General features: G+C 42.9%; 1 protein-coding gene across 3 annotated transcripts in view; it reads left to right on the plus strand.

Annotated features, from left to right (window-relative positions):
- TTI1 (TELO2 interacting protein 1) overlaps positions 1-21,281 on the plus strand; it is a 43,959-nt gene that overhangs the window by 3,243 nt on the left and 19,435 nt on the right. For all 3 annotated transcript variants that reach the window (XM_033095562.1, XM_033095560.1, XM_033095561.1), the window contains exons 2-3: positions 11,895-14,237; positions 19,480-19,689. In XM_033095562.1, coding sequence (XP_032951453.1) covers positions 11,936-14,237; positions 19,480-19,689 — 2,512 coding nt within the window. In that variant the 5' untranslated portion in view covers positions 11,895-11,935. The remainder of the gene's footprint in view (positions 1-11,894; positions 14,238-19,479; positions 19,690-21,281) is intronic.

Consider the following 21,281-nt stretch of genomic DNA (forward strand, 5'->3'; position numbering starts at 1 on the left):
TTTGTATTGTCTTTGTTGTGTTTTGGTGATATCAGGGTGATGCTAGCTTCATAAAATGGATTGGAAAGTATTTCCTCCTCTTCTTTTCCTAAAAGATTGTGTAAAATTAGTGTTAATTCTTCTTTAAATGGTTGGTAGAATATCCCAGTGAAACTATCTGGGCTTGGAGATTTCTTTCCTTCCTTCCCTCTCTCTTTCCCTTCCTCCCTCCCTTCCTTTCTACCTTTCTTCTTTTCCTTTTTTACTTTTTCCTTTCCTTTTTCCTTTCTTTTCTTCCTTCCTTCCTTCCTTCCTTCCTTCCTTCCTTCCTTCCTTCCTTCCTTCCTTTCTTTTGAGTACTTAAATGACAATTCAATTTTCTTAAAAGTTATAAGGCTATTCAAATGATCTATTTAATTTTATATGAGTTATAGTAGTTTGTGTTTTTTAGGAAGTCACCATTTCATCTAAGTTGTCAAAGTTATTTGTAGTATTCCTGTATTATCCTTTGATGTCTACAGGGTCTGTAGTGCTGTCTCATTTCAGTATTAATATTGCTAATTTTTCTCTTTCCCTTTCTCTCTCTCTCTCTCTCTCTCTCTCACGCACACACACACACACACACACACACACACACAAAATCAGTCTTGCCAGAAGTTTGACAATTTTATTGATCTTTTCAAAGAACTAGTTCTTTTTCATTGATTTTTATCTGTTGTTTTCTGTTCTCAATTTCATTGATCTGTGCTCTGTTCTTTATTATATCCTTCCTTCTGCTTTCTTTGGTTTTATCTTGCTTGTCTTTTTTAGGTTCTTGAGGTGGGAGCTTAGGTTATTGATTTGAGACCTTTCCTCTTTTCTAATATATGTATGTTTATAAATTTCCCTCTCAGCATGGCTGTAGCTGTGTCCCACAAATTTTATGTTGTATTTTTATTTTCATTGATTTCCATGTTTTTGTGTAAATTTCCCTTGAGATGTCCTCTTTGATCTATGTATTATTTAGAAATGTGTTGCTTAGTTTCCAGGTCTTTGGATCTTTTCCTGTTACCAATTTCTCACTTGATTCCATTGTGGTTGGAGAACACACTCTGTATGATTTCAATTATTTTAAATTTGTTGAGGTTTATTTTATGGCCCAGGGTATGGCCTGTATCAGTATATGTTCTGTGGGCATTTGAAAAGAATGTGTATTCTGCTGTTATGGGTTGAAGTATTCTCTAAGTGTCGATTAGATCCTGCTGGTTGATGGTTGTTGCGTTCTTTTGTTATCCTTGCTGATTTTCTGTTTAGTTCTTCTATCAGTTGTTGAGAGAGGAGTGTTGAAGTCACCACCTATACTTGTGATCACCTATACTTCTAGTTTTATCTGTTTTTGCTTCACACATAGTATTAGTATAAGTGTGCTATAGAGGACAGCTATAAACAAAGTACTAAGTGAGCCTGGAGTAATTTCTGGAAGGATTTATGTGAAATCTTGATTCCCCTCCTCCACCTTCTATTTTGTATACTTAACGTTCTGCAGTACACCCCCCCCCCCAGGGCAAGACCCTCCAGTTAACATTGTATCTCTGCTCCCTCTTCAAGAGCTTAGCACAGGGTATGGCACATAGTATATGCTAAGGAAACATGTCTAGGTAGAAGGAAGGATAAGTAGGAAGCTACAGAACTTCAGGGTATGCTGGAAGTTTAATGTTTATCCAGCTTTTACTCATTTATTAAACAAACAGTGAGTGGGAACTGCTTGGCAGACACTGTACCAGATGCTGGGGAAACCACAATAAAGCTGCAACACTAAAAAAATACACCATTCAGTTGAAGAGACATACAAATTAGCCAATCTTTTTAACGCAAGGCAGTAGTCCCCCAGCGTACCATGAGCACTACTGCCAGATGGATTATCGAACAAGTACCTCTTTTAATCACCTGACTCTTGTTCTTCGGGAAACAGAATGTGTGTGGAGTGTGTACAGTACAGGATTCCCACACCTGGCTGGTTATCAGACTGACCTTGCGAACTTTTAAAATAGATTCCCAAGCATACCCCCCCCCATATAGATTCTGATTCAGTAAATCTGGTGTGGGGCCTAAGAATTTGTACTTACATTGTTCCCCGTTAATTCTGATAAACAGTTGGGTTGGGAACCTCTGGTATAGTGGAAAGAGTACATACAGCCTTTGGAGTCACACAGGCTTGAGGTGAATTCCAGGCCTGACACTGCTTACTGTGTGACGGTGGGCATCACTTAACCTCTCTGAGCGTTGTGTTACTTAGCTTATGGATGAAGAATTTACATACAAAAAATTATGTACGTAAAAAATACATAAAATTTTGTACACATTGCCTGACATAGGATGGTTTTTTCCAACAAATATTAATTCTCTTCCTTCTATTCAAGAACTTATACTGGGAATTCTTACTGTCCGACCTCCTGTCTCTGGGATCTAAACTCTGTCTTCCAGTCCATATGCTGATTAATCAAAGCTAGAAGTTTGGAGATCATCTTACCCACCAAGTTTATTTTAGGTTGAAAAAAACAGAAATTCATGGAAAGCACACAGCCAGGTACTACAAAAGCCATGACTAGAACCCAGATTGTCAGATCTGTGTTCATCTCCTCATTCTATTCCTGTCCTGGAAACAGCCTGAAAGTGGGCTGCATACAGCCAAAATCGAGAGCTATGATTGTCCCCTGAGAATGCGTCTGGCAAGATCCTCCCAGAACGGATCACATCAACTACCTATGGGAATAACTCACCCCAGGAAAAGGAAAGTGGCATTTCTTTTACCCAGAATCCAGTTCAGAGGTAGCCGATATTACAGCTCTTCTATCAATGAGAGAACCAGACCTCGGACTATGGCTGTTGGTTCAACAAGCATTTACTGAATACCTGCTCTGTGCCAGAAACAATAAGCAAACCTGTCAAATATCACTACTTTCATAGAGCCTATGTTCTAGGGAGGGAAGAAAGACAATAAACAAATAAATAGGTAGATAATCTGGTGTGATGGATGGTGCTAAGTGCTATGGAAGAAATTTTCAAAGGCAGGGAAAGGAGAGAGTGAGTGTCAGGGTGAGAGCGGGGGAGTGAGGGTGGGTTGCAGTTTGAAATAAGGGTGATCAGAGAAGGCTTCCCTTAGAATTCCCATTTGAGCAAAGCCCTGAAAGAGCTGAGGAAATGAGCCATGAGGATATATGATGGAACAGTAAGTGCAAAGGCCCTGAGCAAGTGATCGTATGTCATGTCTGGTGCGGTGGGGCTCTCTGGCCATCACGGCACCTCTGTCTCGTCTCTCTGCTTTGTCAGGTGCTATGACTTTTCTTCTGGCCTTTGCTCATGACGTGCGTTTTACCTTGAGCAGCCTTCCCCTACCGCCCCCCCGACCCCAGCACAGATCTTCCTCCCTCCACAAACACCTCCCTGTTGGTCCTTTGTCCAAATGCCTTTTTCGCACTTTTTTTTTCCTTCCCCTTTTCACTTCTTGATTGTGTGATATAAGCACCTCGTGATCTGCCATCTTATCCTTCTTTTAAGTGTCTGTAGAGTATAGCACCTATGCTGTACAGGTTGTCCCATTTGTCTTCACCACCTGTATGCCATGGCCCGGGGATCTTACGTAGCCCCTCCCTGTGACGAGGCAGAAACGGACGAGAGGAGGAAAAGAGGCTGCCAGAGCGAATGGCTTCCCTTGGGCTGTACGATGGCAGATCTCCTCCCTCACCTCTCGGGTGACGGCCTTCCACAAGCACAGGAGGAGAACGCTGAACTAGGAAGGTTTCGATGGCCCTCCGCAGTCAAGAACTGGTTATTCAGGCTCATGTTTATTCAGTCACTGTCTGCCACAGTCAGACTCGGAGTTGTTTTTTCTGCTCACACAGGGAATCAGCTTGTTCTGAATGCTTCACCCCAGTATCATTTTCTGGGCCAGAAAGCCCCTGTTACTGCCAGCTATATCAACATCTAACGTAGCAGCACCACTTTAAATAATCAGAGTTGTATTTTATAGGGATAGAATCCAGGACTCCTAAGGTTCTAAATCTCTAAACAATTCTTTCTGTAATTGACATATTGTCACACAAGTGTGATTTCATGGCCATCCCATAAAGGTATATGATTGCCTTTTATAGTCATGTCAAAGTAGCAATTTGTTATACTGTCTTCCTCACAGAAAGCTAGCTTATATATTTCTGAGCCCGAAACCCATCCTTTGAAGATGTTCGGTTGTGGTAAATCTTCATCTGTATAGAATTCCATTGAGAGAATATACCACAATTTATCCATTTAACTGCTATATCCACAATTTATCCACTATAGATGGGCATTTGGGTAGTATTTGTTTGAGGGCAATTGTGGATAGTGTATTCCAGAACCTATCTTTTGGTAAATTTATTTATGCATTTCTGTTGGGCATATATAAAAGAGTGGGAATACTAGATCATAGACCGTACGTGTATTCGCTTCTAGAATAATGGATATGCTAAAGTGGTTCCCAAAGTAGCTGTACCAATTTATACTCCTACCAGCCCTGAATGAGAGTTCTGGTTGCTTCATATCCTTGCTACTAGCACCTAGTATTTTCTTTTTCTTTTTCCCTTTTTTTCAGCTTTGCCCTTCTGGTGGGTATATAACAGTATTTTATTATGGTTTTAAATTGCATTTTCCTGACTAATGATGTTGAATGTCTTTTCATGTTTATTGGCTGTTTAGATATCCTCTTTTGTGATACGCCTGTTCAAGTCCTTTTCCATGTTGGGTTGTCTTTTTCTTAAAGATTTATTTTTTAAATCTTTTATGTTATAAATACTGTAAGTGTTTTTGTCAGGTATATAGGAAATCTCTTTCCGCACTGTATGGGTCTTTTCACTCTCTTTATGGTGTCTTTTGATGACTACAAGTTCTTAATTTTAATGTAGTCGAATTTGTCAATTTTTTTATGTTGAGCCCTTTCCTGTATCCTGTTTAAGAAATCTTCGCCTCCTCCAAGATCACAAGGTATCTTACATTTTCTTTGGAAAACTTGGTTGTTTTACATTTCACATTTAAATCTGGTGTGAGATGGAATCAAGTTATATACAGAGGATGCCAAAAAATGTATGCACATTTTAGGAAAGGAAAACTGTATTAAAATTGTAATACTCAATATATACCGATAACAAAAGATGAATACAAGTCATGTTTGACTTCTGCAATTACATGAGGTGCTCAAAGTGGTTACCATCAAGGTCCAGACACTCTGATTATGGCGAACTACTGCTTGAGCAAGGTTGACCAAAGTGTGCACTTGTGTAAATTTTTTTGACACCCCCGGTATATATTTTCTCATGTTGATAGCCAACCAAGTGACACAGTACCTTTAATTGAAAAGACCATTTTCCCCAGTTCATTTCAGTATCACCTTTGTCAGGTATGTAAGTCTATATATGGACTCTATTTTATATGTGAGAGCTGTTTCTGAACTCTTTTCTGTCCCATTAATCTGTTTGTCTTTCTTTATGCCAAAAACACACTGTCTTTAATTATTGGAGCTTTATACCGTGTTTCCCCAAAAATAAGACTTAACCGGAAAATAAGCCCCAGCATGATTTTTTTAGGATGACATCCCCTGAACATAAGCCCTAATGCGTCTTTTGGAGCAAAAATTAATGTAAGACCTGGTCTTATTTTCTTATATACGGTAGTAAATCTTGAAATTAGATGCTGTAAGAACTTAACACTGCCACAACTTACCAATTTAATTCTTCTTCAAGGTTGTCTTTGTTTTAGGTGCTTTGCATTCCCATATCCATTTTAGAATCATCTTGTTATTATACTTTCCACAAAAATCCTGCTAAATGTTCACTCTACACCAATGGTTCTCACCGAGGGGCGATTTTTGCCCTCCATGAGACATTTGGCAGTATCTGGAGACATTTTTGGTTGTCACACCTGCGGGAGTGCTACTGGCATCTAGGAGACAGAGGCCAAAGACGCTGATAAATATCTTACAATGGGAAGGACAGCCCTCCACCAACAAATAATTATCCTGCCCAAGATGTCAATTGTGCCACCGTTGAGAAACTCTGAATTAATGTAATCACTGTTTCAGCTGGGCTTCTGTCTACCATCTTATTGTTTTCTATTTGATCCACCAGTTTTTCTTTCTTCTTTTCTCTCATTTTTTACCTGCTTTTGGATAAATTAAAAATATTATCCCATTTTTACTGTTCTCTGAACTTGTTAGGTATATATTCTTTTACAATTCTTTTGGAGCTTACCCTACAGATTTTAACATCCCCTTTATAGTCCAACACAAATTATGTTACCACTTCCTGATACGCTAGACTATTTTGTGTTTTAAAGATTTTATTGGGGAAGGGGAACAGGACTTTATTGGGGAACAGTGTGTACTTCCAGGCCTTTCTTTTTTCCAAGTCAAGTTGTTGTCCTTTCAATCTTAGTTGTGGAGGGTGCCGTTCAGCTTCAAGTTGTTGTCCTTTCAGTCTTAATTGTGGAGGGCGCAGCTCAGCTCCAGGTCCAGTTGCCGTTTTCTAGTTGCAGGGGGCACAGCCCACCATCCCTTGGATGGGGAGTCGAACCGGCAACCTTGTGGTTGAGAGGACGCGCTCCAACCAACTGAGCCATCCGGGAGCTCATTGGCAGCTCAGCTCAAGGTGCCGTGCTCAATCTTAGTTGCAGGGGGCGGAGCCCATCATCCCTTGCGGGACTGGACTCAAGGAATCGAACTGGCAACCTTGTGGTTGAGAGCCTGTGTTCCAACCCACTGAGCCATCCGGGAGGCAGCTCAGCTCAAGGTGCCGTGTTCAATCTTAGTTGCAGGGGGCACTGCCCACCATCCCTTGCTGGACTCGAGGAGTTGAACCGGCAACCTTGTGGTTGAGAGCCCACTGGCCCATGTGGGAATCGAACCGGCAGCCTTCGGAGTTAGGAGCATGGAGCTCTAACTGCCTGAGACACCGAGCTGGCCCCTAGACTCTTACTTAATACACTTAATTCCTCTTATACCCCCGCTATGGTCTTTTGTGCATTTTTGTCTTGCATTTTAGTTTTGTATATATACTTAAACTACAAAAGACATGATAATTATTGTTTTGTAATTAATATGCTTTTATATTGACCTGTTGCATTGTTCTTAATTGCCTCCTAAATTTCCATGCTTCTGTTTAGGTTCAATTTCTCCCTTTAGTTTTTCCTTTAGTACAGACCTGATAGCAATGAGTTCACTCAGTTTTTGTTTGTCTAAAACATCTGTTTTGGTTTTTTTTTTTCAATTTAGTTGACAGTCAACATTATTTTATATTAGTTTCAGGTGTACAGCATAGTGGTTAGACATTTATATAATTTATGAAATGATTTCCCCCAATATGTCCAATACCCATGTGGCACTATACACAGTTGTTACAATATTATTGACTATATTCCCTGTGCTGTACTTTACATCTCCGTGACTATTTTGTAACTGCCAATGTGTACTTCTTAACCCCTTCACCTTTTTCACCCAGCCTCCTGACCCCCTCCCGTCTGGTCACCATCAGTTTGTTCTTTGCATTTATGAGTCTGTTTATGTTGTTTTGTTTGTTTGTTTTGTTCTTTAGAGTCCACATTATAAGTGACATCATATGGTATTTGTCTTTCTCTGTCTGACTTATTTCACTTAGCATAATATCTTTCTAGGTCCATCCATGTTGTCGCAAATGGTGAAAATTCATTTTCTTTTTTAAGGCTGAGTTTTTACCTTCAGTTTTGTAGGGTGTAAAAGTCAAGGATGGCAGTTATTTTCTTTCAGCACCTTAAAGATGTCATTCTATTGTCTTCTGGATTTTGTCATTTCTGTTGAGAAGTTGTCCGTCAATCTTATTGCTCCATTACTTCTAAGACTTTTTATTTTTGGTTTTCAGCAGTTTGACTATGATGTATCTATGTGTATTTCTCTTTGTACTGTCAACTTGGGGTTTGCTGAACTTCTTGAATCTGGGTTGATCCCTTTCATTCGTTTGGACGTTTCTCAGCCATTTATCCCCCAGCAGCAGCCTTCTCTCAGAAATCATGTATTTTGAGATCCCTGGAGACTGCAGTTTTGCCCTCCGCTCAGCCCTCTGTGACCACATTAAAAGCATTGTGGTCTCTTTTTCCTCAGTGACAGCCGTTGGCCTGGACCACACTAATCCCGAGTTCCTGTCCAATATCAGCATATGCACCAAGGGGAAAAAAAAAGGCAGCTACTGATTGCCAACTCCCTCTGAAATTCACCCCTCAGTAGAGTTTTAGTTCATCATGTTGTTTCCACAACTATCCGATGCGCTAAGAAATGATTCTTTGTAATTTATCTGGCCTTTTCTAACTGCCAGCAAGAGGATTGGCCTGCCACACCCTACTACATCCTACATGAAAGCAGAATCTGTCTAGTTGTTTCTGAGTGCTTGTCAGATGCCACGTGCCCTTCTAGGCTGTAGGTATAGGATTGCCCAGTCTAAAGCAGGTAAGACAGACATATACAGAGTAACACAACATGCTAAATACTATAATAGCCGTGTGTACAGCGGTAGGAGAAAGGAGGCAAATGTGAAGTAGCATCGCCTGTTTGGGACATTGCAAGTTTCATAATTTTACATGGTGGCAATTTCAAGTTCAAGGTGTGAAGCAGTAGAGATGAGGTTGGTAGAGGCCTGCTGATGCAGGCCCTGTATGCCATTGTAAAAAAGTGTTTGTACTTGAGGCAGGCTACAGCGATCAGTTGAAGAACTTTAAGCATGGAGGAGAGTGATCAGATTTTTATTTAGAAATATTACTTACATGTCATGAAATGTGGGTTCACGAAGGGCAGGTACACAAGGCAGGGAGCCAGAGAGGACACTGTTATAGTCGGTTCAACATCAAATAGATGATTATCACCGTCAATAGATTTGAAAGATGTTGAAAGGGTAGAATTGATGAAACTTAAGGGAATGGTGGAATTAAGAGGGAGGTGAAAGAAAGCAGAGTCTAAGGTTTCTAGCTCAGTGAGGGCTATAAATCACAGAGACTACAGGAGAAAGAGCAAATAAGTTCAGTTTGGGACATATTTTGTGTTCCCACTTCATTAGCTCTATTGCAGTTTTTGTCATATAATCTGAGAACATAGTTCAGGGCACCCCAGGTTATTCTCTTGAAACCCCTGAGGTAAGTAAGTGAGACGCAGAACTCCAAACCACTGCCTTCACCTCAGCTTTAACCAGACTCTCTGATTTTATCTGTTTTATATGTTGGGCTTCCACTCAACCATTTTATTTGAAGAAAGTTTCCCATGCTAAAAAAAAAACACAAAAAAAGCTTTCTCAGCAGTGTTTCCTTTTTCATTCATCTTCCCATTTAAGGTCACTTTTGTCTGCTGTTTGAACAGAGTCCCTTTTCGGGTGTCTTTTAAGATCTCTGCATCCCCTCTCTCAATTCTTGCATATTGTTCTTCCACCATGACAGGAGAATATCTTGGCTGTATGTGGGACTTGGGGGCCACCGTCCTTCATTTGCAATCAGTAGATAGATGTTATTCCACTGTCAGTCGTACTGCTCCATTACTTACTACTCCATTGTTGCCAATGAGAAATCCAAAGCCAGTCTTTTTCTTTCGTAAGTCACTTGTTGTTTCTTCTGAAAAGCATGTATGATTTCTTTCTTGATCTTTTTACTGTACAGGAATTTTATCAGAATGTGACTAGGTGTGTATCCTTCAGTCTTTGCAATCTCCAGATAAATCTTGTTCTGCAGCCCAGGAAAATGTTTCAGTTATTTGTTTTAGCTCCTCCATCTATTCCTTTTTTTCCTTCCAGAATTCCCAGCTATTTACGTGTTGGTTCTCCCATGTCTGTCTTCCAGGTCTCCCAATGTCCATCTCTGCGTTTCTGCTCAGAGTTTTAAGATAACTCGACATGATCTTCCAGACCACTAATCGGTCTCAGTGGTTAGCCATCTTCCCCATCCTCATCCCCATCATTGGAGCTTTTTTTGGTGTGGAAAATTATGCTTTAAAAATTCTAAGAATATCTTGTAATTGAACTTCATTTCTGGTCTTATTATTTTTAAAATTTTTGTCTGTCTCCTTGGGGTTCTATTAATCTAAGATTCACCACGTCGTGGGTGCTCTGTTTGCTTCTCCTGCCCCTGACTGCTAGGTTCCAGTAAGTGGTTGTCTTCCTTTTCTTCTATTGTTCCAACTACCAGTAATTCAGGCAGGGGATGGCACAGCAGCTTCTGGGTCACCAGCGTGTGAACCAGTGCAGATGAGGTGTCAGTAGTCCCCAGCCAAGCTTTCTGGCATCCACATCTGGCATCTTCCTAGCCTGAGATAGGGACAGTTAGAGCTCCTTCCCTCTCCTGGTTTCTTGAGGGGGTTATACTACTCCAAGAAGTCTCACGGAGACCAGCATTGCCTTTTCTCGCTGGGGTCCGTGGAGCTCTGGACCAGACTCTCCAGGGTATTGGAGGCTGATTGCTGCCCTGGAGCCCTCTCCTGACCCGGGGGACAATCCAGCACCAGCTCTTTCTGGGCTGAGCATGTCTTGCCCACACCCACCAAACAACACTTGCCTGCCAGCCCTAGTCACTGGGGCTCAACAGAGTTCACTGGATTGGGGACAGGGAGAGGCAGCAGAGACACTTTTTTGTCATCCTCTGTTCAGAACCCCCCAGCAAGTAGAGCCGGGGTTGGGTGGGGCGGGGGGGAGGAGGGAGAGAGAGAGAGAGAGAACCAGACTAGATAGTCTCTATCCAATGCCAACAGTTGTACAACAGTTTTACAGTTGTACACATTTATGGTCTCCAGCTTCAGCTCAGTCCTCTGTACCCTTGGGCCACATTTTCATGTCTTCCCAGCATGCTTTGCTTCCCCGAAGTGATTGAGATTTTTATTTGTCTCTTCAAGCCCTCTTTTTACCCTCCTTGTTCACTGCCAGCCCATGACTTTGAATGTCTCCTCACAGAGAAAAGAGACTCTTGTATTAAGTTGCTCAACTCTGTCACTTACCCATAAACCTATCTCCTTTGACTATCTGCCTCCAGGCCTGCCTGCCTGCCTGCCTTCCATCTTTCCATCCTGCTTGAATCCCTCCTCTCCCATGATTTCTGTGGTAAGGTGTGCTCCTGGTTTTCACATTTGTCTGGCTACTCTTTTTCAGTTTGTTTTGCGCCCAGTCTCACCCAGCTCTGCTTCTGCTCCCATATTGCTGGCTGCCCGGAGATCTTTTCAGTGCATGACGTTGATCATGTCTCCCTCTGCTTACAACCTCTCTATGACAAGAACAGGTAAAACTAACCTGTAGTGAGAGAAGTCAAAATAGTGGCTACTTCTGGGAAATAGGAATTGATTGCAGAAGAGAATCAGGGAGCTTTCCAGGCTGCTGGAAATAGTCTATATCTTGTTTTGGGTAGTGGTTACACAGGTCTCTACATACATAAAAATGCACTGAGCTATACATTAAGACTAATGCATTTTACTCTGTATATGTTATGCCTCAAGTTAAAAAAGATAAACCCTTCAGTGGCTCTCCATTACTACCATAGGTTAAAATCCAAACTTCTTAGATTAGCCCACAAATTCTTATTTATTCCTCCCTCAAGTCTTGGCTCAAGCATCTTCTTGTAAAACCCATCCTGGTTTTCCCAAGATTATGACACTTGGTCTTCCGTATTCACGTAGGACCGTCAGCATGGGCCTGTCCTAGTTCTTCACAGACTGTGTTGTCGCTGTACATCTGCTTCCCTCACTAGCCTGGGGGCTCCCTAAGAAGAGGGACCATCTCTTTTCAGTTCCATTGCTCCCCTCGTACCTTATGCAGTGACTGGCACCGAGGCCCCAAATACATGTCTGTTCAACGAATGCAAGTTCACTCTGTGTTTTCATTGCGCTTGACCTTCTTTATTGAAAAGTGTCCTTCCTCCAGCCTGCAGGATGTCTTCTCGGTGAGAGGAAGGCTTTTGCACTATGGCTGTTTTTGATACTCCTGAGGAGGCCTTTGGCGTCTTACGTCCCATCTGCGTTCAGCTCACAAAGACCCAGACCGTGGAGAACGTGGAGCAGCTGCAGGCACAGTTACAAGCCGTGAGTGACTCTGCCCTTCAGCAACTTCAGCAGTACATCCTCTTCCCTTTGCGATTTGCCCTAAAGACCCCTGGTCCCAAAAGGGAGCGCTTGATCCAGAGCGTGGTGGAATGCCTCACGTTTGTCCTCTCCTCAACATGTGTGAAGGAACAGGAACTTCTCCGGGAACTCTTTTCGGAACTCTCTGCTTGTCTGTATTCGCCCAACTCCCAAAAACCTGCCACTGTGTCAGAGGAGTTGAAATTGGCCGTGATCCAGGGACTCAGCACATTAATGCACTCGGCGTATGGGGACATTGTGGTGACTTTTTATGAGCCCTCCATGCTGCCTCGTTTAGGATTTGCGGTGTCTTTACTGTTAGGCCTAGCAGAACAGGAGAAATCAAAGCAAATTAAAATTGCTGCCTTAAAATGTTTACAGGTTCTTCTGCTTCAGTGTGAGTGTGACGACCATCCAAGGTCCTTGGATGAGCTTGAGCAAAAGCAGCTGGGGGACTTGTTTGCTGCTTTTTTACCTGGAATCTCCACTGCACTGACCAGGGTTATCACGGGCGATTTTAAACAAGGGCACACCATTGTCGTATGTTCCCTAAAGATCTTTTACAGGACAGTGGGCTTCATCATGGCTGATGAACAGCTCAGAAGAATCTCCACGGTCCAAGAAAAGCCTGCCGTGGAGCACCAAGTAGCAAAGCTGATGGTTCACAGGGAAGCCGATTGGGTGAAAAGTACTGGCGACAAGTTGACTATCCTTCTTAAAAAGATCATTGAGGGCGTTTCAGTTCACCCACACTGGAAGGTGAGGCTGGAGCTGGTAGAACTTGTGGAGGTCCTTCTTTTGAAATGCACTCAGTCACTGGTGGAATCGGCTGGCCCCCTTCTGAAGGCTTTGGTGGGCCTACTAAATGATGAGAGTCCTGACGTCCAAGCCCGGTGCCATAAAGTGCTGAGACATTTTGCAGATCAGAAAGTAGTGGTGGGCAACAGAGCCTTTGCTGACATCTTGGCAGAACACCTGCATTCCCTTGCCACCTCTCTTCCCCGCCTAATGAACTCCCAAGACGATCAGGGCAAGTTCTCTACTCTCTCCTTGTTGCTCGGGTATCTGAGACTCTTGGGCCCCAAAGTGAACTTTGTCCTCAACTCTGTGGCCCACCTCCAGCGCCTCTCCAAAGCGCTTATCCAAGTCCTGGAATTGGACGTGGCTGACATCAAAATTGTTGAAGAGCGGCGTTGGAACTCTGATCATCTGAGTACTTCCCCGAAGACCTCCGCCTCACGGCCATGGAGTCAGATCCAGAGAAGATACTTCCGCTTCTTCACGGATGAGAGGGTATTCCTGCTCCTGCGCCAGGTCTGTCAGCTTCTTGGTTTTTATGGGAACCTCTATTTGCTTGTGGATCACTTTCTGGAATTGTACCACGAATCCGTGGTTTACCGGAAGCAAGCTGCCATGGTCCTTAATGAACTGGTTGTAGGAGCTGCCGGGTTGGAGGTGGAGAATCTTCACGAAAAGCATATTAAAACAAGCCCAGAGGAACTGAGCGAGATTGTGACATCTATACTTGAGGAATACACGAGCCAAGAAAACTGGCATTTGGTCACATGCGTTGAAGCTGAAGAAATGGGGGAGGAGCTAACAATGCAGCAGTCAGGCCTCCAGGCCATCACATCTGGTTCATCTACCTGCCAAGTTACATCTTTTCCAGCCTTCTCAAAGCCAAGCCCCACTATTTGCTCCATGAACAGCAACATCTGGCAAATATGCATCCAGTTGGAAGGGATTGGCCACTTTGCACATGCACTAGGAGCAGACTTTCGTTTGCTGTTGATGTCAGCCCTCTATCCAGTACTGGAGAAGGCTGGGGACCAAACCCTGCTCATTAGCCAGGCAGCTACCAGCGCCATGATGGACATTTGCCTTGCCTGTGGCTATGACTCCCTGCAGCACCTGATCAATCAGAATTCAGACTATTTGGTGAACGGGATCTCTTTAAATCTGCGTCATCTGTCTCTGCACCCCCATACCCCAAAAGTGTTGGAAGTCATGCTGCGGAACTCAGATGCTAGTCTGCTTCCTTTGGTGGCAGATGTGGTTCAAGATGTCTTGGACACCCTGGACCAATTTTATGATAAGAGAGCTACTTCCTTTGTCGGTGTTCTGCATGCCCTGCTGGCAGCATTAGGTACATTGAGAGTCCTTTTTAATACTAAGTTGGGGGAAGGACCAGTATCCTTGTTTGCCTAACCTGATTTTTCATTGTTTGTGCTATGTTTATGCTAGGAAGGACATTATTTGAATAGTGGTTGAATTTGAATATTATTTGAATTTGTACAGTCCCATGGTAGGGTTCCATTGCCTTTTTATGTGTGTGTGTGGGTGTGTGTGTGGGGGGGGGGGGTGTATGCGCGCGCATGCGTGCGCGCAAAAAAATGTACACATTTTAAGAGATGCTATCTATGCTCAAGCAGTAGTTCGCTGTAATCAGAAGTGTCTGGACACTGATGGTAACCACTATGAACGGCTCTTATGATTGCAGAAGTCGAACGTTACTTGTATTCATCTTTTGTTATCGGTATATGTTCAATATCATAATTTTAATACAGTTTTTTCCTTTCTTAAAATGCGTATACATTTTTTTGGCACCCTCTGTGTGTGTGTGTGTGTGTGTGTGTGTGTGTGTGTGTGTGTATAAATGTGTATATAGGTATACCGGTGTTCCAAAAAAATGTACACATTTTAAGAGATGTTATCTATGTATTACTTTTTGAAGTTGAATTAAATTACGGTGGCAATGTGTAGTATGACATTCGCTTAAAAGATGGCGTTAATCAAATGAATGCTAGCGTCATTCATTGTATTACAATTTTAATAGTTTTTTCCTTTCTTAAAATGTGTATACGTTTTTTTGGCACCCTCTGTGTGTGTGTGTGTGTGTGTGTGTGTGTGTAATGTACACACATGCGCATTTATACTTTTTTGGTTTTTTTAAAGATTTGATTGGAGAAGGGGAACAGGACTTTTATTGGGGAACAGTGTGTACTTCCAGAACTTTTTTCCAAGTCAAGTTGTTGTCTTTTCAATCTTAGTTGTGGAGGGTGCCGTTCAGCTTCAAGTTGTTGTCCTTTCAGTCTTAGTTGTGGAGGGCACAGCTCAGCTCCAGGTCTAGTTGCCGTTTCTAGTTGCAGGGGGCGCAGCCCACCATCCCTTGTGGGAGTTGAACCGGCAACCTTGTGGTTGAGAGGACGCGCTCCAACTAACTGAGCCATCCGGGAGGCAGCTCAGCTCAAGGTGCCGTGTTCAATCTTAGTTGCAGGGGGCAGAGCCCACCATCCCTTACGGGGCTCGAGGAATTGAACTGGCAACCTTGTGGTTGAGAGCCCACTGGCCCACGTGGGAATCGAACCGGCAGCCTTCGGAGTTAGGAGCATGGAGCTCTAACCGCCTGAGCCACCTGGCCGGCCCCACATTTATACTTTTAATAATCTCTGCCATCTATTGAGTTCCTGCTCGGTGCTACGGACATAAACCTTGCAGACTAAATATAAATATTTTTGTTTTACAGATAAGAAGAGCTAACGCTCAGTGAGATCCTACTTAGCCAGGGTCACACAATTAATAAGGAGTAAAGTGAGGGTTTATGATTTTGTTCTTTTCAATATACCAAACTGCCCCTGACGACGCTTAAGAATTAGCAGTGTCCATGCTCATGGAGAACACGAATAGCATGAATTATTCAGTCCATAGACAATCCCATCCAGTGCTGCCCAATAGAACTTTCTGTGCTGATGGACATGTTCTGTATCTCTTCTGCCCAATATAGTAGCCACTAGCTACATGTGGCCAGTGCAACTGAGGAACTGAATTTTTAATATGAATTTAAATAATCACGTGTAGCTAGCGACTGCCATATCAGACAGAGCAGGTCTGGAAACTTTTAACTCCTTAACTGTGTAAGGTGGTTTGAGTTTCTCTCCTTCGCTGTGATCCTGTTGGGTATCTATTAGAGATGTTAGCCACCATTAAAATGGCAAAGTTTTAGACTCTGAGAAAAAGAATCCCTCAGCTGGATAGTCAGTCTTTGAATTAAAAAAATAATGAGCTGTACACCTAAGTCCCTTTTATCCAAAGAGCATAGGTCCGGTACATATTTCAGTACCACTAACAGCCTCCAAAGTCCATGGGAAGGTTGCTGCCCTAATTTTGTCAGCTGAGAAAGCCAAGACCATGTGAGAAAGTTTCTCCCGGAAGGTGACTGGAACAGGGACAGTCCTTTGGCCTGTAGCTGCTGCTGTTTGCAATTTCATTCATTCATTTATGAACATTCACATGCAGTGTGACAGGACGAAGAAACTCATGGAGCTTTCCTGCTGCTTCAAGAAAGGTCATAAACATGTAAACCAATCATTAAGCTCATGTCAGGTTCTAATGAGCAGTGTGAAGAAAATAGACAACTTGATGCAAGAGAGTAACAGGGGCCAGACTACTTTAAGTAGAGATATGCTCTTTGGATCAAAGTAAGTAGTCCAGGAGGCCCTCTCTGAGGAAGCGACCATAGAACTGAGACCTGAAGGCTGAGAGGGGCCAATACAGAGCTGTCACATCCTCTATGTATTTTTAAGAACATGCAGACAAAGGGAACAGCAGCTGCAAAGGCCTGCAGGGAAGAAAGGCCTTGTGGTCTTTGGAGAATGGAGAGAGGGTGTTGTGGAGAGATTGATACAAGGTGAAATTAGAAAGGTGGGCAAGGACAAATCCTGTAGATCAAAGGAAGAAGTTTAGGTTTTATTTTGCAACCACACAGAAGCCTGGACTAGTCACTGGGACGTCAGCAGTGACCAAAAGAACCTGGCCTCTGCCCTCAGGGACCACTACTAAGACTGGCTGACTACGAATGATTCTAGACTGGCTTCCACGGTCCACATACACTTAGACTTCTGCCTTTAGTGCTTTGGGGAACTAGACTGCATGTTAATTTGAGATTTTAAAAATATATTAAGAGGGCGTCCGGATGGCTCAGTGGGTTAGAGCGCGAGCTCTCAACAAGGTTGCTGGTTCAATTCCCACACGGCATGATGGGCTGCGCCCTCTGCAACTAACATGGAAAACAGCAACTGAACTTGGAGCTGAGCTGCGCCCCCCCCCTCCCCTCCCCCCGCCCACAACTCGATTGAAGGACAACGGCTTAGAGCTGATGGGCCCTGGAGAAACACACTGTCCCCCAATATTCCCCAATTAAAAAAAAAAAAGGAAAGCAATTGAAAAAATTAGAAAAAAAATATATATACACACACACACATATATATATATATATATATGAAGAAAAGGCCTATTAAATATATCCTCTCAGGAGATACCGCAATTTGGGCCTTGAAAATGGAATTGCCTTGGATTGCTGATGACTTTGGACATCTTTCAAGGAGAAAGCCTGTATAGCACTTTTTTAAAAAAATGGAAGTGGAAGAGGAGGGGGAGTGGTCTCCATTGCAGAGAGGAAAATGAGGGCGGGTAAGATTGACATGAGAGTATCCTAGGAAAAGAAGTAAAATTGGGGATAGGTTTTCTGAAAGTTTTGAGACAACCCAGAATCCACTTGTGTCCTGCACGGTAAGCGGTACCGAGGTGGAGTGGATCAGTCACATACCAGTCCCCGTAGCTGCCCATTTCTGTTTTGTCATCGAACTGTCTAACTGATGGTCACTGTTTTAAGGTGGGAATGGAAGTGTGGTCTCAGGGAACTTCCAAAAAAAAGGTCTTAAAAGAACACATTACGTGTTTTAGGAGAGTGAGTTGCCATAAACACAGTGCTTCATGTGCATTGACCAAAAAGCATTGACCAAAAAGCATTTGGTTCATGTGCATTGACCAAAGAGTGCACACCAGTTTAAACTCCCCATCAGCAGTGGGCCTCTTTGGCCACGCCCTCACCCGTACTTACTATTACCCAGCTTTGGGATCTTTGCTAATCTAATAGGAGAAAAATAGCACCTTATCATAGTTTAATTTGCACTAGAGCGAGGTTGAGCTTCATTTCATGTGTTTAAAAGCCGTTTGTGAACAAAGACTTTTTAATGCCTGGCACTAGCCTTAAGTCTAGAAAATAATCTTCGTAGCCTGTCTACTTTTAGCAGTGCAAGTGCTGGCTGTTGACTTTAACTCTTTGGGAGCGCACTACGGGCCTGATTTACGTCTGGGAATGAGGCACTGAAGAAATGTCATCACTGCCCCCTACTTGTAGGAACCTCCAGGTCCTGCATCAAAGGCTCTCGTCTCCAGCATTATCTCCGCTGCTCCCAGTTGCCTGACCCAGCATCTTCCAACTGTTGCTCCAGCTCTGTGCAGACGCTTCTAGATGGAAAGATTAGCAGGTGCTAAAGGTTATCAGGCACTTTTTCCCCGCTGTCTGCAAAAAGAGGGCGAAAATTCAGCCTGAGGAGTTTTCTTACTGTTCTTTCATTTTTTAAGTGCTAAGAGCTTTTTTGAAATGAAGTCTTAGTGGGACCCCAATATACAAAAATAGTTGAAATGAGAGCTGCTCTGGTTAAATAAGTGGTAGGAACCCTGAACCCATCCCCTTTAGCCTGCTGTCTCAGCCTCTCTTTTGTGACTGCAAGACAGTTCTGCAGAGTTAGGACTCCTCAAGGTCCAGTTTGAAAACCACTGGTTCAGTGAAGTTTAAGGCTTCTTCTGTGGTGACACATCAGGGGTATTGGTGCATCACTGAAAAAGGAAAAGCTTTGGAGAAAATGCCAGTCTTCTGAAGCATTTTATATCAATACATGTGTGAGACAATGTCCATTCTCAAGGCTCTAGAGAGCCTGTCTTCTGCCAATGGGTTGCATATCCTGTACTGAGAATTTTGTCACCTGTGTGTGTGCTCCAGTCCAGCATATTCATTCTTTCAGTATATGTTTTGAGTACCCACTCTGTGCTGGGCATATTGGATCCATGGGGCATAGAGTCTAATGGGAGATTCAGACACTAAACAGCACACACACATAAAATATCGTTACATCTTGTGATGGGTTGATATGAAAGGAAAGAACATGCTGCCATAAAAGACAGCATGTAAGGGGCCTAAGTTAGATTGGGGAGTCGGGATGGCTTTACAGGGTAAGTTATATTTGTGTTGGAATTTGCCATATGTGACATGGGCGGGGCAGGGGTGCTGGGGGGAGCATTCCAGATACTGAGAACAGCGTATGCAAAAGTTCTAAGGCAGGAAAACATCTGGTGCCTTGGAGGACTGGAAGGTGGTCAGTTAACAGGTGCCTGGGCGTGGTTAAAAGATGAGGTTGGAGAGATGGGTAGGGACGACTGGCTCATGCAGGGGCCATGCAGACTGCGGCAAAGAGCTTATTCTACTTATGCCGTATTAGTACCCATTGTCATTGCCCAAGGTGATCATTGCACCACTTTATTTGCAGCCCAGTGGTTCCCAGACACAGGTGATCTCGGGCAACCCCAAGCACAAAGTGTCGGGGAGAAGGGAAGTCATTCGAGCCCAAGACCAGCAGCTCTTGAGAAAGGCCTTGAGAAATCCACCACAGCAGAAGACATTGAACAGTTTTTGCTGAACTACCTCAAAGAGAAGGATGTGGCAGATGGGAATGTCTCCGATTTCGATAATGAGGAAGGTAACTATTGTTTTGGCTTAGCCGGTTTTTTGTTTGTTTGTCTGTTTGTTTGCTTTTGAAGCAGATTATTGTAAAAACAATATATTGATGAGCCATCATTATAGAAAGGTTGGAAATAAGAAAAGTCGCTCATAACCCTACCATGCTAACGTAGGCATTCTCACTTTTTCTGTAATCCTCTCCCATTCTTTTTCTGTTGCACACCCATTCTTAACGTGGTTGCAGCCTCCATTTAAATGCATTATGCCCTTTTTGCATTTAGTTATATAATAAGGATTTCTCCATGTTGCTATAGCATTTTCATAATTAATGTTTTAATAGCTGCTACTAAGTATCCATTCCCCTGGGGGAAGTTTAGGTTGCTTCTAGCTTTTCACTCTAATAAACAGTGCTGCAGTGGATGATTCTGTGCACGTGACCTTTTCTTCCTTTTTGCTTATTTCTTTGTAAATCCCAGAAGTGGGATTTGTGGGTCAAGGGTATGAACATTATTTTATGCTTGCCAAATTGCCTTCCAGAAGGGCTTCCCTTCAGCAGGATAGCACTCATACTGGTTTCGCCACAACCTTGCCTATTTGGCTATTACCAGTTTTACTTCTTGCTAAATTTAAATGGTTCTTGATATTCTACTTTGTGTTTCTATGATTAGTGGAAAGGCTGAACATCTTTCTGTGTGCTTCTTTCCTAACAATTTTTTTTTCCTTAATGCCCGTTGTCTATTTAAATGCTTTGTCCGTTTATTTATTGGTGGGAGGAGATTTCAGTGTGTTTTCTTATCAATTTATATGATAAAAGAGAAGGGAGTGCAGGCTAGCTGAAGCTCTGGCCTGTTGTTTTATTCACAAGCTCAATCTGGAGCTTCAGGTCACAAAAGGATTAATAAATTATTAGAATCTCCTCTGCAAATATATAATGCCAAGTTATAATGAGCTTGGTGGTCTCAGAACTCTCCTAAATCGAACTGAGTCCCAAATTAGTTTGTTAGGTTGGAATCGAACAGATTTCTTTTTTTCCTTTTTTTTTTTTTTTGGCAGTTTGTGCTCAGACGCTGATGAACTGAAGCCAACACTTCCAGGGTAACAGGAAATAGTAGCTCCATGCAACTAGCTACAGACAGCAAATTCTTTCTAAATAGCAGGGAAGCAGGGCCCAAATAATAATTTATGCAAAGTTAAGTCATTGCTCTCCCCAAGGACAGAGTTTTCTGATCAGCTTTTTCTTCTCAGGTTTGTTTCTTGAGCCAACCCAGTCCTTCTTTTCTTGAACTGTAGCCCTAGCCCAAACCTGGAAACTGTGAAGAAGGGGAGGCATCTGTATCCCTCATAATCCGGATTTGCCATTCTTGTTTGAAATTGTAGCATTGTCAGTGAATCCATTCTTTTCATGATTAGGATCTTCTGGTTGTAGTTGATGTCCACTAGGAGCCGACTGAATGAATCAAACCTTTCTTCCAGTAACAGAAAAATCCACATCCCTCTAATAACGTCCTACAGTAGGTGAATTCCAAACAACAGACCCTCCTCTGGGAAGAAAAGCACAGCCTTATCATTCTTATAATTATCATCCATCATGAACATGCCACATGCTTGGCA

This window comes from Rhinolophus ferrumequinum, chromosome 23, assembly GCF_004115265.2.
Source record: "Rhinolophus ferrumequinum isolate MPI-CBG mRhiFer1 chromosome 23, mRhiFer1_v1.p, whole genome shotgun sequence".
NCBI classification, from domain to species: domain Eukaryota; kingdom Metazoa; phylum Chordata; class Mammalia; order Chiroptera; family Rhinolophidae; genus Rhinolophus; species Rhinolophus ferrumequinum.